Genomic DNA, 18,153 nt, shown 5'->3' on the forward strand with positions numbered 1-18,153 from the left:
ACATGCGAATTACGTAATATCACCCTCGTCCTGTATCTTTTTTCATCCATCTCATCATGTACTCTTCTCTTCTAACCTACAACTTTTGTATCTAAAAGATTAGTATTTGTAGTGATTTTGAATCATACAAGATTGAAGAATGTAAAGAAAAATATAGATAAAAGGATTTTGTAATAATTATCTTCAAATATATAAAAGATAAGTAAATATTATTTCTGAGTCAAGTCAGGTCAAATATGTTTCATCCTAAATCCGAACACGACTAGACATAATTCAATTCAATTTGATTTTTTTAAAACTTAAGTATTACAAAATTGAATCGAATCAAAATATGTTGAATTCATATTAATTTTTCATCCCAATCTAAATAAGTCAAAAACAAATAAAAAGGGGAGGGGGAGTTTAGAGAGATAGTAAGTAATACATTGAATGTCACCTTCCCTTACCTAAATTATGAGGAAAGTTCCGTTAACCTTGCATTTCACTCTATTTATTAAGAAACATATCCATTTTATAGTATACGGGTATAAGGATATGGTAATATATTAAAATACATAAAAAGTCATAAATATTCATTAACAAAAGAAGGAATTTTGTGTGGATATAAACTAAATCCAAATACGATTGAATTTAACTTATTCCTCTCAAGTGAGTAGACGGGAGAATAAGTACTCTAATTTCTTTCGCAACAAAAGGATGAAATGGGTTGTCCAAGCATTTTGAAAACCAAATATCGGAGCAATGGAGTTTCGACACCAAAATTAGCCTGCCAACTTTTTGGATATGAAGAACAACTTTTTGTAGAGAAATTACATCATAATTTAAAAATAAATCATATCCTAATTCATCTATATCATTTTTTATTATTTAAGTCTTAAAATAATCCTAAGTACGCACATGAACATCAAATATCATCCCCGATACGGCAATATGTCCTCGAAAATCTCTCCAATGCCCAATTAATTTCAGTCCTACCCCTTAAACATAGAACATCCCTAATACGTACCCAAACTATAACTGTCTCATACTCATGTTGGGGACGAATAAGGTACTTGGTTCGACACTGAATTGTCGTACCCATGCTGCGTAGATTTTTTGGCTTGGGTTAGCTGCAATCATGAATTGACGTAAGATTTTATGTTAAATGGCGAATTATAAAATTTTAAAGAGATGAAATTATACTATTAATAAATTTAAAATATAAGAAAACTAGAAAATTTTACAAGAATAACTATCCCTACCCATTCTTTCGATCCATATTTGACTGCAATTTCCACGGAATTGTCAAAATCATATACATAGCTAGAGATCGTAACCAGCAACGTAGCTGCACATGCATTCTTATCATAGAAGATCAAATCATTCCTTTGTTTCCAAATCAGCCATGTTACAAAACCAAACAAAGTGCTCCAATCATAGGCATGAATTTAAATCACGATTGGGATCGTAATTTCAATTATAGTTATTATAAGTTTAATCTTTTTCTTGTTGGTGGATACATGTTGAGTATTTGGCCTTAAAAGATTGTAAAAAATTATACTAAATAGTGTCATAATACTCTCATAGGCCTTTGAGATCTACTAGGGCCTCAAACTAAGTGTTTATAGTTAATTTAGAACACTTTTTTAGGCTTAAAAATATAATATTTGGATCCGATAATGATATTATTCATACAATATCAATATTATATTAAAAAAGACCTTAAATTTTGAACAAGTTATGAAGAAAGTGTCAATTTGTGTATCGATACCACTTGTTTAGTATCAATACTTAATTTTTAGTGTCGGTATCGAAATGGTTTGATGAGTTTTAGCGTACCAATTTGGTATTAGTACTACTCAGGAGTGTAGATATGTATTGATACCCCAGTTTAGTATAGATACCCTAAATTATTAAAGTATAAATTTGTCTCTTAATACATACAATGAAATGAAGATTGAAATCGTTTCATAATGAATAGATAAGCCTATTAAGAGACATTAATACTCGAAGTGACTAAAATAGCCTTAAAAGATGTAAATTACGAATATACCCTTTAAGTGTTAAAATGATTGAATTGTGTTTAGGTGAAAATGACAGAAGTGCTTTTATGTTTTTGGAAAAGACTCGTTAAGGGTTATTAAAGGTCATAAGATACTAAACCATTGGTCAAAGAGTGTTGGTACAAAGTGGTTAAGATTTAGAAATTTGAACTTGTAAGGTCAAATCCAAATGCTACAATCGTTATTTTTGACGGAAAATCTGTAAATTCTTATGTAAATCTTAATTGGGTTTTATGTATACCTGACCCTAGACTGGGGATACACTCTTGACCTGACCTAAAACAATCATCATTTTAATCAAGCCTAATGAAGCAACCTTTTATAGAACCCAAATGACACTCGTCAACCCAGTATTTCTTAAAAAAATATCTTTATATAAAACAAATAAATTACATGGTTTCAGATTAAAAAATCAATCAATTCTATGAAAGCAAGGATTAAACTACATTATTAATTATATAGAAGTGAAAAAAAGAAGAAAAAGGCCCTAAAATTGAGTGGTGTTGTAATAAACCAATATAATCCTTAAGATTTTAGTTGCATTTATAACCAAAACCAATGGATTTAATGTGAAGGAGTTTAAACTGTCCTTAAGTTATGAAGAGTGTCAATTTGTATATCGATACCACTTGTTTAGTATCAATACTTAATTTTTGGTGTCGGTATCGAAATGGTTTGAGGGAACTTCTGCTGTGCGGCGCCTAAAAACAACTAAAAAACGGCGTGACCTGTTAAACAAGTGACCGGTTAAAATTTAGACCGGTTATGTTATATCATTTAACCGGAAATATTATCAAGTACAATAATATATTAGGTAGCGCTTATATTGACCTATTTTCTAACTAAACATGTATATTTAAACGGTAACATTGCAAATTTACCTATTATATTATAATTATCGGTTTTAATGTTTTTGGGATTGATACAATTTTAAATGTATCGACACTTTATGCGTGCACCTCATTGTGCTTTCATTTTGGGAAAAAAATATCGACACATATTTAAAGAGTATCGATACATAATGTAAATCTATTTGCTAATTAACCAGTATATTTTTACCGGTTACATTGTAAATTTACCTATTTTTGGGTTTTTGTTCTTTGAGAAACTAATAACATGGTGGGTTTCCCAATGTTATTTTTTTGTTACTGCAAAGTTTTGTTATTTTCTTACTGGGTTTTACTTAAAATATCAACTTTTTGTATTAAAAAATGAAAATTCTGAAATAAAAATGACCACACAAGTTTACTACTGGTTTTGTCATTTCGAGACCGATTTTGTCATATTTTTACATGTTATATTGTTATAGATCGATACATTTTGATAAAGTATCGACAGTTTATTGGCACTATAACTTCTTTTCTTTTAAATTCCAAAAGTGTCGATACTTATAAGGAAGTATCGACACTTTCAACATATCCGGTAGCTCTTTACCGGTTTTGTCATTTCGAGACCGGTTTTGTCATATTTTTACCTGTTATATTGTTATGGATCGATACATTTTTATAAAGTATCGACACTTTATTAGCGCTATAACTTCTCTTTTAAATTCCAAAGTGTCGATATTTATAATAAAGTATCGACACTATCAACATATCCGGTAGCGCTTTACCTGTTTTATCATTTATAGACAGATTTTGTCATTTTTTTAACTGTTATATTGTTATGGATCGATACATTTTTATAAAGTATCGACACTTTCAATATATCCGGTAGCGCTTTACCTGTTTTGTCATTTATAGACCGGTTTTGTCATTTTTTACCTGTTATATTGTTATGGATCGATACATTTTTATAAAGTATCGACACTTTCAATATATCCGGTAGCGCTTTACATGTTTTGTCATTTAAAGACCGGTTTTGTCATTTTTTACCTGTTATATTGTTATGGATCGATACATTTTTATAAAGTATCGACACTTTCAATATATCCGGTAGCGCTTTACCTGTTTTGTCATTTAAAGACCGGTTTTGTCATTTTTTTACCTGTTATATTGTTACGGATCGATACATTTTATAAAGTATCGACACTTTCAATATATCCGGTAGCACTTTACCTGTTTTGTCATTTATAGATCGGTTTTGTTATTTTTTTACCTGTTATATTGTTATAGATCAATATATTTTTATAAAGTATCGACACAAACCGACAAACTAAGTTTACCGGTTGTCAAATTTTTTAATATTTCTTCATGATTTTCACCTATTACATTATTATTACTCGATATTTCCGGTAGCGCTAAACCAAATTTGTCAAATATCTTTTAATGTATCCGGTAACGCCATATATTAGCCGTATATTAATCCGCCTTTCCTGAGACAATCCCAATGGTTGGATGAGTTTTAGCATACCAATTTGGTATTAGTACTACTCAGGAGTATATATATGTATTGATACCCCAATTTAGTATAGATACCCTAAATTATTAAAGTATAAATTTGTCTCTTAATACATACAATGAAATGAAGATTGAAATCGTTTCATAATGAATAGATAAGCCTATTAAGAGACATTAATACTCGAAGTGACTAAAATAGCCTTAAAAGATGTAAATTACGAATATACCCTTTAAGTGTTAAAATGATTGAATTGTGTTTAGGTGAAAATGACTGAAGTGCTTTTATGTTTTTGGAAAAGACTCATTAAGGGTTATTAAAGGTCATAAGATATTAAACCACTAGTCAAAGAGTGTTGGTACAAAATGGTTGAGATTTAGAAATTTGAACTTGTAAGGTCAAATTTAAATCCTACAATCGATATTTTTGACGGACAATCTGTAAATTTTATGTAAATTTTAATTGGGTCTTAGGTATACCCTGTCCCTACACTGGGAAGACACCCTTGACCTGACATAAAACAATCATCCTTTTAATCAAGCCTAATGAAGCAACCTTTTATAGAGCCCAAATGACACTCGTCAACCCAGTATTTCTTAAAAAATATCTTTATATAAACAAAAAATTACATGGTTTCAGATTAAAAATCAATCAATTCTATGAAAGCAAGGATTAAACTACATTATTAATTATAATAGAAGCGAAAAAAGAAAAAGAAAAAGCCCTAAAATTGAGTGGTGATTGTAATAAACCAATATAATCCTTAAGATTTTAGTTGCATTTATAACCAAAACCAATGGCTTTAATGTGAAGGAGTTTAAACTGTCCTAAGAAAATGGAGGGACAAATCTAACCAAAGTCCTTCCATTTTCTAATAAATCAAATATTCTCATTCTTTTTTCTTTGCTAGGGTTTTTATTTTCTTCCCAGCCAGACACTATTCCTTCTTTCTTCCTTCCCATGGGATGTTAATGATCTGAGTCCCCAGGCTAACTCAATTGCCGTCATCTCATGGGAAGTTGCATATCAGCTCAATCGAAACTACAGGGTTCGATTTTGAAGAAATATTATTACAGAAACAGCAGCAAAGAAAAATCCAACCGTGCACGTTTCGATCGCAGCGAGTCATGTAAATCGGTGAGCCGATGGGGGAGCAATAGTAGGGTATTGAAGAATCCGTCGGGAGATAATATCTTTGATCGATACACGATTGGAAAAGAGTTGGGGAGAGGTGAGTTCGGGATCACGCATCAATGTTTCGATCTCGAAACTGGAGAAGCTTTCGCGTGCAAGAAGATATCGAAGGCGAAGCTGAGGACTGAAGTCGACCTCGAAGACGTGAGAAGGGAGGTCGAGATCATGAGGCATTTGCCGAAGCATCCGAATATCGTCGCCTTTAGGGAAGTCTTCGAGGATAATGAAGCTGTTTATCTTGTTATGGAGCTGTGCCATGGAGGTGAGCTATTCGACCGAATCGTCGCTAAAGGTCATTATTCGGAACGAGCTGCTGCATCCGTCACTAAAACTATTTTGGAAATTGTCAAGGTAATTTATTGTTATTTTTTTGAATGTTTAATCTTTTAATAAACTTTGTTTCTATATGAAAATTTCATAGGTTTATTTTTAATATTACAGGTGTGTCATGAGCATGGAGTGATACATAGGGATTTAAAACCCGAGAATTTCTTATTCGCAGATGAAACCGAAACTGCCCCAATTAAAGCCATTGATTTTGGCCTCTCCATTTTCTATGAATCTGGTAACTTTTGTTTCGATATATATTTAATTTTAAAGAAAACTTCAACGTATTTTTAAAAATAATGAAAAAAATTCGTTAGCAATTTAAAGCAAATTTTAAAGGTTTTAACATATATCTAATGTTCAGGTAAAGTTATATTTAGACACGGAAATTTATGCATGAATTAAGCGATCTCATTAGTTAAAGAAATAACCCTTATCTTTAAAGGTCTTAGGTTCAAGATAAGGTTATTTGAGTCTTTCAAACAAATAAAATAAATATATTTAATCAGACGATCGCTCTCTAAGATTTTTAAATTCATTTATAATTTAAGTTCTTTTCTTTATATTTTTTATTGATAATCTGTTTTCGACTTTTAAAAAATTTATAAATTTATTTTACCTTAAAATTTTATAAATCCGTTTCTAATATAAAATTATGCCTCACGTCAGGGGAGCGTTTCAGTGACATAGTAGGAAGTCCATACTATATGGCTCCAGAGGTTCTAAGAAGAAATTATGGAGAGGAGGTGGATATTTGGAGCATTGGTGTCATACTCTATATTTTGCTTTGTGGTGTTCCTCCTTTTTGGGCAGGTAATTTATTATTTTCTTCTCTTTTACCACTAAATTCATGTTTTCATTTGGATTTTGGTTGAATGCGTTAATTATGGATTTGATTTTTATAATTTAATTTTAATTCTTGACTCAAATTGCATAAAAACAGCATGAGTAAATCATGATCACTCGAATAATAAGAATTAAATCTACAACTTACATATAATATTTCATTTTACTTTATTATTCATATTTTTTTCAAAAGTATATGTGGCTAGTGCAGAAACGGAGGAAGGAATAGCACATGCGATAATAAAAGGAGAAATAGACTTTCAAAGGGATCCTTGGCCTAGGGTTTCCAGTGAAGCCAAGGAACTTGTCAAGTGCATGCTTCATCCTAATCCTTATGATCGTCTAACGCTTCAAGAGGTCCTTGGTACGTACTCGAACGGACGTTTGATTTTATGTTAAGGGGCGTAAATAGATTATTCAAAGAAAATATGAAGAAAACAATTAAAATATATGATAATTTGAACTTTTGTGTTTTTATATGAAGAACATCCATGGATTCAAAACATTAAACATTGTCCGAACGTTAATCTGGGAGAAAACGTAAGATCAAGGATTAAACAGTTCTCATTGATGAGCAAGTTCAAGAAGAAAGTTTTGAGGGTAAGTACTATGCTTTTCTTTTTTACTTTCTTTAATCACCTTTAGTGATCTAAGAGGCTTGTTTGATGTCTATTTTATTACAGGTTGTAGCAGACAACTTACCAGAGGATCAAATCGATTCGACTATCGAGATGTTCAATATGATGGATACCGACGATGACGGGCATTTGTCGTTTGAGGAGCTGCGAGATGGGCTGGAGAAACTTGGGCATTCTGTTGAAGATCCTGATGTCAAGATGTTAATGGAGTCTGTAAGTTACAGTAATTCATTTCAAGATTTATTTCTTGGCTAGGGTTGTGCTTCTGATTGGATGCCTTGGGTTCCAAGTTTCCTATTTCTAATCTTTCTTCTCCAAAAGGCTGACGTTGATGGAAGTGGGACACTAACCTACGACGAGTTCGTCACAATGGCTGTTCACCTGAGAAGGATTGGCGACGACCAACTCAGTCAAGCTTTCCGTTACTTTGACAAGAACCAAACCGGTTACATCGAATTCGATGAACTTAAAGAAGCTCTACTACAAGACGACAACAGTCCCAACAATGAACAATTGATCAAAGACATCATGCTCGATGTCGACAAGGATAAGGTTTTCTATCTTCCGTTCTCCAGGATGTTCAATGTGGAAAATTATAAACACAAACAACTTTAATTTGATTTTGTTTTGTAGGATGATCGAATTAGTTATCAAGAGTTCAAGGCAATGATGTTTACAGGCATGGACTGGAAAATGGCTTCGCGACAGTATTCAAGAGCATTGCTAAATGCAGTGAGCATCAAAATATTAAAAAAATCTGGGCAACTAAAATGATAAGAAAATTTCCAGGTTTTGGGAAAATCTGAAACTTGGGAGCTTCAAAACATTTTCTTCCCAGCCAAACAGATAAACGATGGTTGTGGGTTTACGGTGGGAAGTTTCCAGTGTATCTAACTGATATGTGTCTACCATAGCTATAGAAGATTGACAATTTCATTTATAATAAACCAATTTTTTCTTGATAATTTTATTTTATACTTAAGTATGTTCTTTAAACTATGCCCTTTAACTTAATTATTTATGTTAGCTTAGATACGTGTAAATTCTTTCTAAATTTCCTTTTTAAGTCCCTAAAGTTTGTTTTAATTATTTAAGTCCCTAAAGTTTGAAATTGAGGATGAACCCTAACCTAAATCGAACAAAAATTTTCTACAGAAAGTTTATTGTAGCTTTAATTGAATGTACAAACTGAAAATTTAGGAAATGCATGTCAGTACTGAAATTAGTTAATAATTTACTATTTAATCCTTAGAATGGCTTATAGATGCAATTGGAGTCTGTTTGATCTAGAATTTCACGTGATGCTTGAATGCATGTTGAATTGATGTATGATGGATTAATTTTTCAACTTTGGCATTTTACGTATGAGACAGAAATACCCCTATGTATGTTTACTTGATTTAGTGAGACTCTTACATGTATATATTTTTTAAAAATAAAATAAAAAATAAAAGCAAGTGGTGTGGAGAGCTTAGAAATTTCTGGTGAATGTGGCACCAATTGTCTGCTTTCTGATGGTGTACCAAATTTGTGTGCAATTTTAATTACTCTCATCAATAAGGTTTAATATTAAAATAAGCGTTTAAACAATATTTAAAATTAATTTTTAATGTTTTAAAATTTTTTCGTCAAAAATAAATATTTAAGTATTTAATATTTTTTCGTTATAATTTTAGATGTTTACCATTGAAAAATTGATAAGTAATACATAATATGTTCAATTTAAAAAAAAATAATTTTAAATAATATTTTACTTTTTTAAAAAATAAAAAACTATAAACATGATATATGTTAACGGATAAAATATGAAACATCTGTTTTAAATATAAAAAAAATCTTTAAAAAACTAGAGATCAATTTTAAATATAGTTTAGATATTATTTTTTTATTAAATCCATGAATAATATAATTAATTATTGTTTCGATGGATTAAAATATGCGGTTAGTTCCTTTACAGAATTATAAATTATAATTGTATATTTTCATTAAAGAATTCCAATTTAATGATTGATGCTGCTAATATTTTTCTTAAGCTTCAATTGTGCATATATCCAAAATTTATCAAGTTAAAATATGATATCTCAACAAAAATGATATTTTGAACAATTTTATCTAGAAAAGAGAAAATGACACGTGGAATCAAGTCATCAGATCCACGTGGCTCGATAAGACTGTGCGCGAACACAACAATTGAAATTTCTTGATCAAACTATTATTTAATAGAGGTATATAGTTTGGATTGTCATTAGGCATTTAAATTTAATTTATGATTTAAATTAAAATCATTAATCATAAATATCAATTTAGATTAAAAAAGGAAAACTCAAATATTAATTTAAGCTAATAAATTAAATCCATACACCTAATTAGAATAAAATCCTACGCTATAATCTGGGGTTAAAATTAAATTTGTTAATTTTAGAAGACATGCATAATAATAATAATGGATTTGGATTTCTCATGACTATTATGTTTTACGGCTAAGGTTTTGTTATAACGTAAATATGAGGTTTTATTAACATTAAAATTTTATCTTCAAATTTAAATGTGTAAGATCATATGCATTTGTTTATTTGTAAATCGGATTAGGTATGGCATTTTAATAGAGAAAATGATAGTATTTTATTTTAAAAGCAAGATAACTTTAATACTCCTACAACTAATAAATTATATGCTAAATTTTCAAGTGGATAATTTTTTTAAAGAGCATACCCTTCTTTAAAATATATTTATTTATAAATACGAAAGATACAAAATAATATTTACTCAACGATTCAACTATTTAAAAAAATTAACATGTCATGTCATATAAATATTGTTATTAATAATTTAAAAAAAATTAAAATTTAGACATTAAAATATAAAAGTAATACTTTAGGTAAAAAATGTATTATTTATCCTTTTTAATATTTAATAATAATAATTTAACTAATGATATAAATGGATGTATCGTTTTAATGACGTGTTACGAAGTACTATATAAATATTGTAACTTTTTTCTATTATGGATACACCATGTTTCGACCGTAAGTTCTAATAAATAATAAAAATCTATTAATCACTCAAATTATTTCATTATTTTTAAAAGAATATTATTGTTAGTTTTATAGTATTTTAGCGACCATCAATAATTGTAATTGATTAACATGAAGTGGAAACTGAATGTTAATCATGTCACGGTTCCAAGTAGTCTAATCTTGCTTGTCCAGACTCGTCTTCATCCTCATTATTTTCAGTTCACTGGTTTCTTCTCTTCTTAGTCTTCTGTTTCTCTCCCGTGCAAGTTAAAAGAAAACAACTTCAAAAACCCAACATTTTTCTGGGAAAATAAGATTGGTTTCATATTTTCTCCGAGAGAAAGAGAAAACGAAAATGAAAGATTTTTTCCCTGACCAAAAAACAAAGCTTTGGGTTTCTTAATGCTTGATCGGTTTCATTGATCAATCATTTTCCTTGAGTTTTGGGTCTTGAATATAGCCCAAAGAAAACCATTGTTTGTTTTCATTTCTGAGTTTTGACGGATATTCATGATATGGAAAACTCTTATTGACTTTCCTTTTAACATCATCAACACTGAAGAGATAGAAAAATTAAAATCTTGAACTGTTTCATTGTTGAGAATTAGCTGAAAATATAATTGACAAAGTGTTGATAGCCGTGAATTAAATTTCTGGGAATTTGATTGTTGTTTTCCTGTTGGAGATATGACGCTAGAGACTTTACCAGGGAGTTCAGGGTATCTGGATTTGTTTCCAGAGAGAAGAATGTCATATTTCAGTAATCCTTATGATCTTGGACTTACTGTGATTGCTGGAATTGGTGGCTTGCTCTTTGGCTATGACACAGGTATCAGATCCCTTTTTATTCTTCCTTCAACCTTTTTGCTGTTGTTGTTCTTCTTCATTGATTTTACTGTTTAGTCTAGTTCATCTGATGAAAAATTTTATATGTTTCATTTGTTGAATGTTGAAACCAAGTTTTGTTTTCTTAAATGGCTGGTTCATCTAATAGCTGATTTTTATGTTACAGTTGATGAAACTGAGTTTTTTAAGAATGTCCTAGCATCAGAATTGGACTGATCTAGGATTTGGTAAAACAAATTTTTGGTCTTAAATTTGAAACTTGAAGAAAGACTTACTCTTAACATGATTACGTAATTGATTTTCATTTAATTGCTCAATTCAAATGAGTTTTTGTAGCTTAAAATCCCTAAAAGTGTTAAGTTAGCTCAAGGCTTCTACATTATGTTAAACTTTATTTAAGCAGTATCAGAATTTCAACTGAACAAAACAGGAACACACAATTGTCTTCATTTCTTCTTCTGTTCAATTTCTCTTACATTTTTTTGCCAAGAAAAACTTCTCAATTGGAAATGGTAATAATTGTTGGTGTAATATCAGGGGTCCTTCTTTACATAAAAGATGAATTTGAGGTTGTCAATCAGAGTAGTTTCCTGCAGGTATTATCAGCTTTTAAAGGTGTACTGAAATGCTAAACTTACTTCAGTCATGAAAAAAATGGAACCAAAGAAAATCTTTTTTTTTTGGTGTGTGGTTGATTGAATGGGAGAGGAAGAAATGATGAGAGCTGTGAGCTGATGCCCATGGGAAACATCGTTGGATCTTGTGTCTTAGACAAGTGTATTGTGAATATTATCCTCCAAGGATCCTTCTAATACATGGAACTCTTGGGAAAAAATTGTAACATACTCGTTTTGGGCACATACCTGTGTTACGGTCACACTCGTGTCTCAGTAACATAGTTTGTGTGCATGCAGCTGCTAGCTTTTAGTTCATGGGGTAGGCGATCCTAATCCCGGACAAAATTGGGCTAATTTTGTGTTTGCAAAAGGTCCAGAAGGAGAGCAGTTGGGGGATTTTAAAGGGATTATAGATCCCATGGCTCCTAAAATCAAGATCTCATGTGCACATGCAGCTGCTACCTTTTAGTTTATTAGGATAGGTGATTCTAATCCTGGCAAAAAAAAGCAAACCTTGTGTTTGCAATAGGTGCAGAAGGGGAGCAACCGGGGCATTGGGAGGACTTTTAGATCCCATTGCCCCTAAACTCAGTAGCTGGTGTGTACATGCAGTTGCTAGCTTTTAGTTGATCTGGATGGTCAATCCTATTCCCTAGTAAAAATAGGTAAAAGTTGCAGAAGGGGAGCAATTGGGTGATTTGGAGGGTTTATAGTTTCACCTGCCCTTAAACTTGGTATCTTATATAACTCATAGTGCTAATTAACATGCAAATAATTTGTTATTCCTTGTTTGGAATTATCCTGATGCTTTCATCTGGCAGGAAACTATTGTCAGCATGGCCTTGGTAGGTGCAATGATTGGAGCTGCATCTGGAGGTTGGATTAACAATGCTTATGGACGTAAGAAGGCTACACTTCTTGCGGATGTTGTCTTTACAGCTGGAGCAATTGTCATGGCCGCTGCACCTGATCCGTATGTGCTGATATTGGGACGATTTTTAGTTGGCCTAGGTGTGGGTGTAGCATCTGTGACCGCTCCCGTGTATATTGCCGAAGCATCACCCTCAGAAGTAAGGGGAGGATTAGTCAGCACAAATGTGCTCATGATAACTGGTGGACAGTTTCTTTCCTACCTTGTAAATCTTGCTTTTACAGAGGTCAGCTTGTCTTCCTTTTACTACTTCATTTGGTTCATCTGCTTGAACTGATATTTATATATATGAACATTATGTGTGCAATTTATGATATCGTTAAAATGTTAATGTATTCTACATTTATGAAAAAAAAATATTTTATAAAAAGTAGGACTTCCCCATTTTTCTTTTAGAAAAACGTTTTTCTATCAGTGCAAACTGAAAATAATTCCCCATTTACCTTTGCTTGTACACATTTGTTTGCTTTTGAAGTTCAATATTCGCAAGGTTGGTGGTTAAATAAGCTAATAAATGGTTCAATTAACAAGCTATAGCAAAATAACTGGTAAATGAACATCTGTAGATGTTGAACTCGATGTGATGGTTTAGATGGTATAGATAGCGATATTTTTTTATAGGAATTGAAGGCCTTGTTAAAAACCTCCTTCTTGATTAAAGGAGCTTGTAGAAAAGCTCCTTAATCAGCGGAAGGAGGAAAAGAGTTCCTTAAGATTTCATTAACCATAAGAAACATAAGATACAACCATAATCGCCTCCCCAACATAAACAAACAACCCAAAACAGCCGGAAAAAAACCCTATACAGCAACACTAACACAACGAAATCCATCTAAGCTATAACAACAGTCACAAAAATGACTGACCAGACTTAACACCTGAACTAAGCCCGAAAACCAACACATAAACAAAACAACTAAAGCAGAAGCCGAATATCACAGCTGAACCAAACCAAAAAATCCAAAATCAAAAACAAAAAGCCCTGAACTTCCACACGAAGAGTACAAGAATCTTCTTCCGCCTTACTGCATCTTCCGCCTAACTGCCTCTTCTAGCTCGACTTGTCGACATAGACCATCCGAACCTCCAACTTTAGAGCCTTCAAGATCAGAAAAAACTTCCTCTCGATGCACCTTCCTCTGAGAATTTTTCTTGAAAATTTCGGAGAGAACTAAATATAGCATTTCTCTCCTCCAAAGCTCTTTGTTTCTGACGCCCATCCACTTTCTCGGATTTCGATAGCCCCATCCCCTGACCAACAAGCACTTCCTCGTGTACCACCAATACCTTAAATCCATCAGTAGGCATGGTCGAGGACGGCACAACTGGCGGCTGCACGTTATCTTTACTTACATCCTTAGACCCAATGTACGCCCTACTAACACTCTCCAAGGCATGCAAAGTGCCACCAGTTTGACAGTCATAATCCTGCACAGCTGTCCCACTAACCGAACTAACATAAGGGATCTCTAAGAACCTATTACTATTTAATAATACCTTGGTCTGCCGTGAACCAACATTCCTAATTGGAGCCAAACGCCTACCACTAACATCAAGAAACATGTGTTGCACATCTTTCGTATTTGCACTATCAACTCTAGCATCACACACATCCAAACCTGAGCTCACGTGTAACCCACTAGCTTCCTCCAAAATATTAAGATTTGCACTCCTCTGGCCAACTGAACCAAGCGTAGATGCCCCATTACAATTTGTTGGGTTATCACAAAACGACAGCTTATGCCCATGCACATTAGACCCCACTTGCGACCCCTAGCTACCTCCAAAGAATTAAAAGTGCCGTTCATCTGGCAATCAGACCCATGCATAGCTGTCCCGTAACGGACTGTCGGGGACACAACTTCCACAACCTATACCTCATCGGAACAAGACCATTTCCTACTTCCTCGGCACCTGAACCACACGTTCCTCCACCAGTATGCATGCCTTCAAAACACGCTCGAGTTTCTAGCTGAGCTTCCTTAATATTATTGGAATCAAGATTAACTCGAGAAAACGTTCCAGCATCTACCACTAACTCGGAAGGCTTAACTGGCGAGACACCAATAAGCTCCCCCTCCGTGGGCAACGGGGAGGCAACTGACATTTCCAACACAGACGAATCAACCCAGACGGAATCTGGGCTAAAGCAAGGTTCAAACTCAGAAACAAATACTGTAAAAGACTGTTCCCCGACTTTCAAAACACAGGATTCTTCCACTCGATCTTTGCGGTTCGTAATGATCTGGAAACAGGCCCTATCAAACGAGCCAGGATTAAAGGTTCCTACATCAATGGAGATAAGAGCTCCCCATTTTTATGCAATGTTTCTGAAAGTTGAATGGCACCACACAAACGGTGGGATCCCTCTACACGATAACCATGCCCGTCGGCTGCTACACTGAAAGTTTTCCGACCAAAAATCCACTTTGTCAAAGCATTTATTCAACGCTCCAATCTGATTTTTTAGAGTATAGTCCCTACTCTCTTCATCTTCAAATATGATCAAAATAGCTAAACCACTTAACCTCATAATTTTCGGGCCTAATATGCCTTCCTTGTGCATAATAGCAGCTAGCTCTTTCATTTTCATAAATTTTCTGCACCAACCAACCAAACTATCTCTAAGAGTAATTAGCTTATCCTCATCAACTACACCAATAATGGACGCCTCTTTGACATCCGCCTCACTACTCTTGACCACAGCTAATTTTGAACCAGAAAACTTTTTCCTCCAGAAAACATCACGAGGTTGAAATCTCACCATGAAAACTCTAACCTTTTTATCTTGAATCCAAGATCTATCGGTACAGATGATAGCCCTCCTCGCGTCCTCCACTCTAGAAAATCGGACAAAACCGAACCTACTACCTCCCTTGCTTCTTTTGCTAGGGATGAAAGAATCGACCACCTCGCCATATTTATCGAACAATAACCTAAGACCTTGATAATGAAGACAATCTGGAATATTGAAAATAATAACTGTAACGCAATTCTTCCCACCAGATCTTCTCAACTGACTCGCCATCTAAAGGATTCGAAGGGGATAAAGAAAGAAATTTTTGAAAAACGCCTAAATTTTTTATAGCGATATTCATTTGTCTTATTATGAGAGGATTCAAGGTTGGAGATGAAGGTCTTCATATATTTAACCTGAAGATAGAATGTCAAATGTGCATGTTAAATTACCGGGGTCTGCATATAATTGATCTTGGACATAAACATCAGTGACGGAACTCACTCATTCTTTTCTGCTAGTTTAGGTTAATGCATGTGCAGCCATATTTTCAGCATGTTGAATTTTACCTAGTAAACTAATCATTCTTCATGGCACTTGGTTCTCAACTATGATGCATATGTTCCAACTTCCATGTTCTGTAAAATGTGTGCTGATGAACTGAAAATGGGATGTTAAAAGTTTGTTCTGGAGACTGGAGCTTTGTTATCCTCTTTCCGAATCCGTTATTCTTTAATATGTTAATTGTCCATTCGTACCTTAGGTCTTCTAGTTTGATTTCATAATACAGATTCAATTCAAGGCTATTGGGGATATGCTAATTGTGTTTCCTGCCCATAGAGACCTGTGGTTTTATAAAACAAATTGAATAAGCGTATGATTCAGTTAGCATAACTAGTTGCAAACATATCCGTTTCTGTTAGCATTTTAAGAGAAATATGCATATGATTCTGTTAGTATAGCTAGTTGAAATCATATCCACTTAAATCTGGATATTCAAGTTTTGAGGTCTCTATGTTCTTAGAGGTGAGAGAAGCATATGAATTGATGAAGGACGGATTTGGACTTAGTTTTGAGGTCTTTATGCAGTCCAAAATGTTTTCGGGCACCTTTACTTTCTATCTAAAACATTGTTGCACAAACAGGTTCCAGGAACTTGGAGATGGATGCTTGGAGTTTCAGGCATATCTGCTGTCATCCAGTTCTGCCTTATGCTGTGTTTGCCCGAGTCTCCTCGATGGCTTTTCATGAAGGTAAATCTATTACTTTTGGGGAAATTTCTTTGTGGACCCCGCGTATTCTTTTAACGAATCATCTCATCATATTGTACAGAACGAGAAAGATAAAGCCATAGCCGTACTTTCTAAAATTTATGACATTGCTCGATTAGAGGATGAAGTGGATCACCTTACGGTTGCAGAAGAAGAAGAGCATCAAAGAAAGAAAACCGTTAGATACTTGGATGTTTTTATAACAAAAGAAATTAGACTCGCCTTTCTGGCCGGGGCGGGACTTCAGGTAAGAACTCTAACATCAAAATCCCTTTGGAACTGGTAAATTGCATCATTTTCGCGATGTTACATTGTCTAATTCCGGATGCACATAACATGATTCGTGGCCTTTTATGTCTTTCAGCATGAAATTTACTTGTAGGTATTTAAGAATATTACCGTGATTACAACTTGCATAACTATTTTTATAACATAGAAACTGTGATTATATGTAGGCTTTTCAGCAGTTCACTGGCATAAATACCGTGATGTACTATAGTCCGACAATTGTCCAGATGGCTGGCTTCAGTTCCAATCAGCTCGCTCTTCTGCTGTCACTCATTGTCGCTGGCATGAATGCAGCAGGAACTGTTGTTGGCATTTATCTTATCGATCATTTTGGAAGGAAAAAGCTGGCTCTTTCGAGCTGATCTGGTGTCATCGTGTCCCTTGTCATCCTTGCTTGGGCTTTCTTTGCTGAAACATCTGGTTCTTCTAATGGAATTTATGGATGGATGGCAGTGATTGGATTAGCTCTTTACATTGCATTCTTCGCACCAGGAATGGGGCCTGTTCCATGGACTGTGAACTCGGAGATATACCCAGAGCAATACCGAGTGATATGCAGGGGCATGTCGGCTACTGTCAATTGGATTTCGAATTTGATTGTGGCCCAGACATTTCTTACAATTGCTGAAGCCGTAGGAACCGGTGTTACTTTCTTGATCCTAGCTGGCATTTGTTTTTGTGACAGTGTATGTGCCGGAGACCAAGGGATTGACATTCGTCGAAGTGGAACAAATATGGAAAGAAAGGGCTTACGGCAGCGGTTATAACACACAGAGCCTTCTCGAGCAAGGAAACCAATCTTCCTAGTTGGTAGGCTTCATCTTTCTACACATATGTTGAAAGGTATGTCAAAACATTTAGATGGTTTACTGCATTTTGGCTTGTATGTAAGTTGTATCATTGCGAATGTGTAGTTTGTGTTGCAAGTAAAAGTGGATGCAGGCTGCAATAAATATGGATGTAGCTGGTTTGGTTTTGTCGAAACGATTTTTCTTTAAAGGTGAGATTTTGAAAAACCACATTAATTTTTAATTTACCTTTTTCAATTGATTTTTAATTTTA

At 33.6% G+C, this 18,153-nt stretch overlaps 1 protein-coding gene and 1 pseudogene across 1 annotated transcript; both read left to right on the top strand.

Annotated features, from left to right (window-relative positions):
• The first annotated feature begins 5,390 nt into the window (after nt 1–5,390).
• LOC120212712 (calcium-dependent protein kinase 24-like) lies at nt 5,391–8,268 on the top strand. The gene is made up of 8 exons (XM_039210932.1): nt 5,391–5,924; nt 6,015–6,138; nt 6,570–6,713; nt 6,958–7,110; nt 7,231–7,346; nt 7,430–7,597; nt 7,706–7,936; nt 8,018–8,268. Exons 1-8 carry the CDS (start codon nt 5,391–5,393, stop codon nt 8,156–8,158), a joined length of 1,611 nt encoding a protein of 536 aa, XP_039066863.1. The 3' UTR covers nt 8,159–8,268.
• A 2,628-nt stretch (nt 8,269–10,896) lies between these two features.
• Nucleotides 10,897–17,917, top strand: LOC120212713 (annotated as a pseudogene).
• Nucleotides 17,918–18,153: the final 236 nt, after the last annotated feature.

The sequence above is a fragment of the Hibiscus syriacus genome, unplaced genomic scaffold (assembly GCF_006381635.1).
Source record: "Hibiscus syriacus cultivar Baekdansim isolate YM2019G1 unplaced genomic scaffold, ASM638163v2 tig00110015_pilon, whole genome shotgun sequence".
NCBI lineage: Eukaryota > Viridiplantae > Streptophyta > Magnoliopsida > Malvales > Malvaceae > Hibiscus > Hibiscus syriacus.

Excerpts from the sequence above, each read along its gene's own strand:
- LOC120212712 (XM_039210932.1), top strand. The coding sequence starts at position 5,391 with ATGGGAAGTTGCATATCAGCTCAATCGAAACTACAGGGTTCGATTTTG. Across the intron at positions 6,714-6,957 it reads TGTTCCTCCTTTTTGGGCAG|AAACGGAGGAAGGAATAGCA; the intron begins GTAATTTATTAT and ends TGGCTAGTGCAG. Across the intron at positions 7,937-8,017 it reads TCGATGTCGACAAGGATAAG|GATGATCGAATTAGTTATCA; the intron begins GTTTTCTATCTT and ends TTTGTTTTGTAG.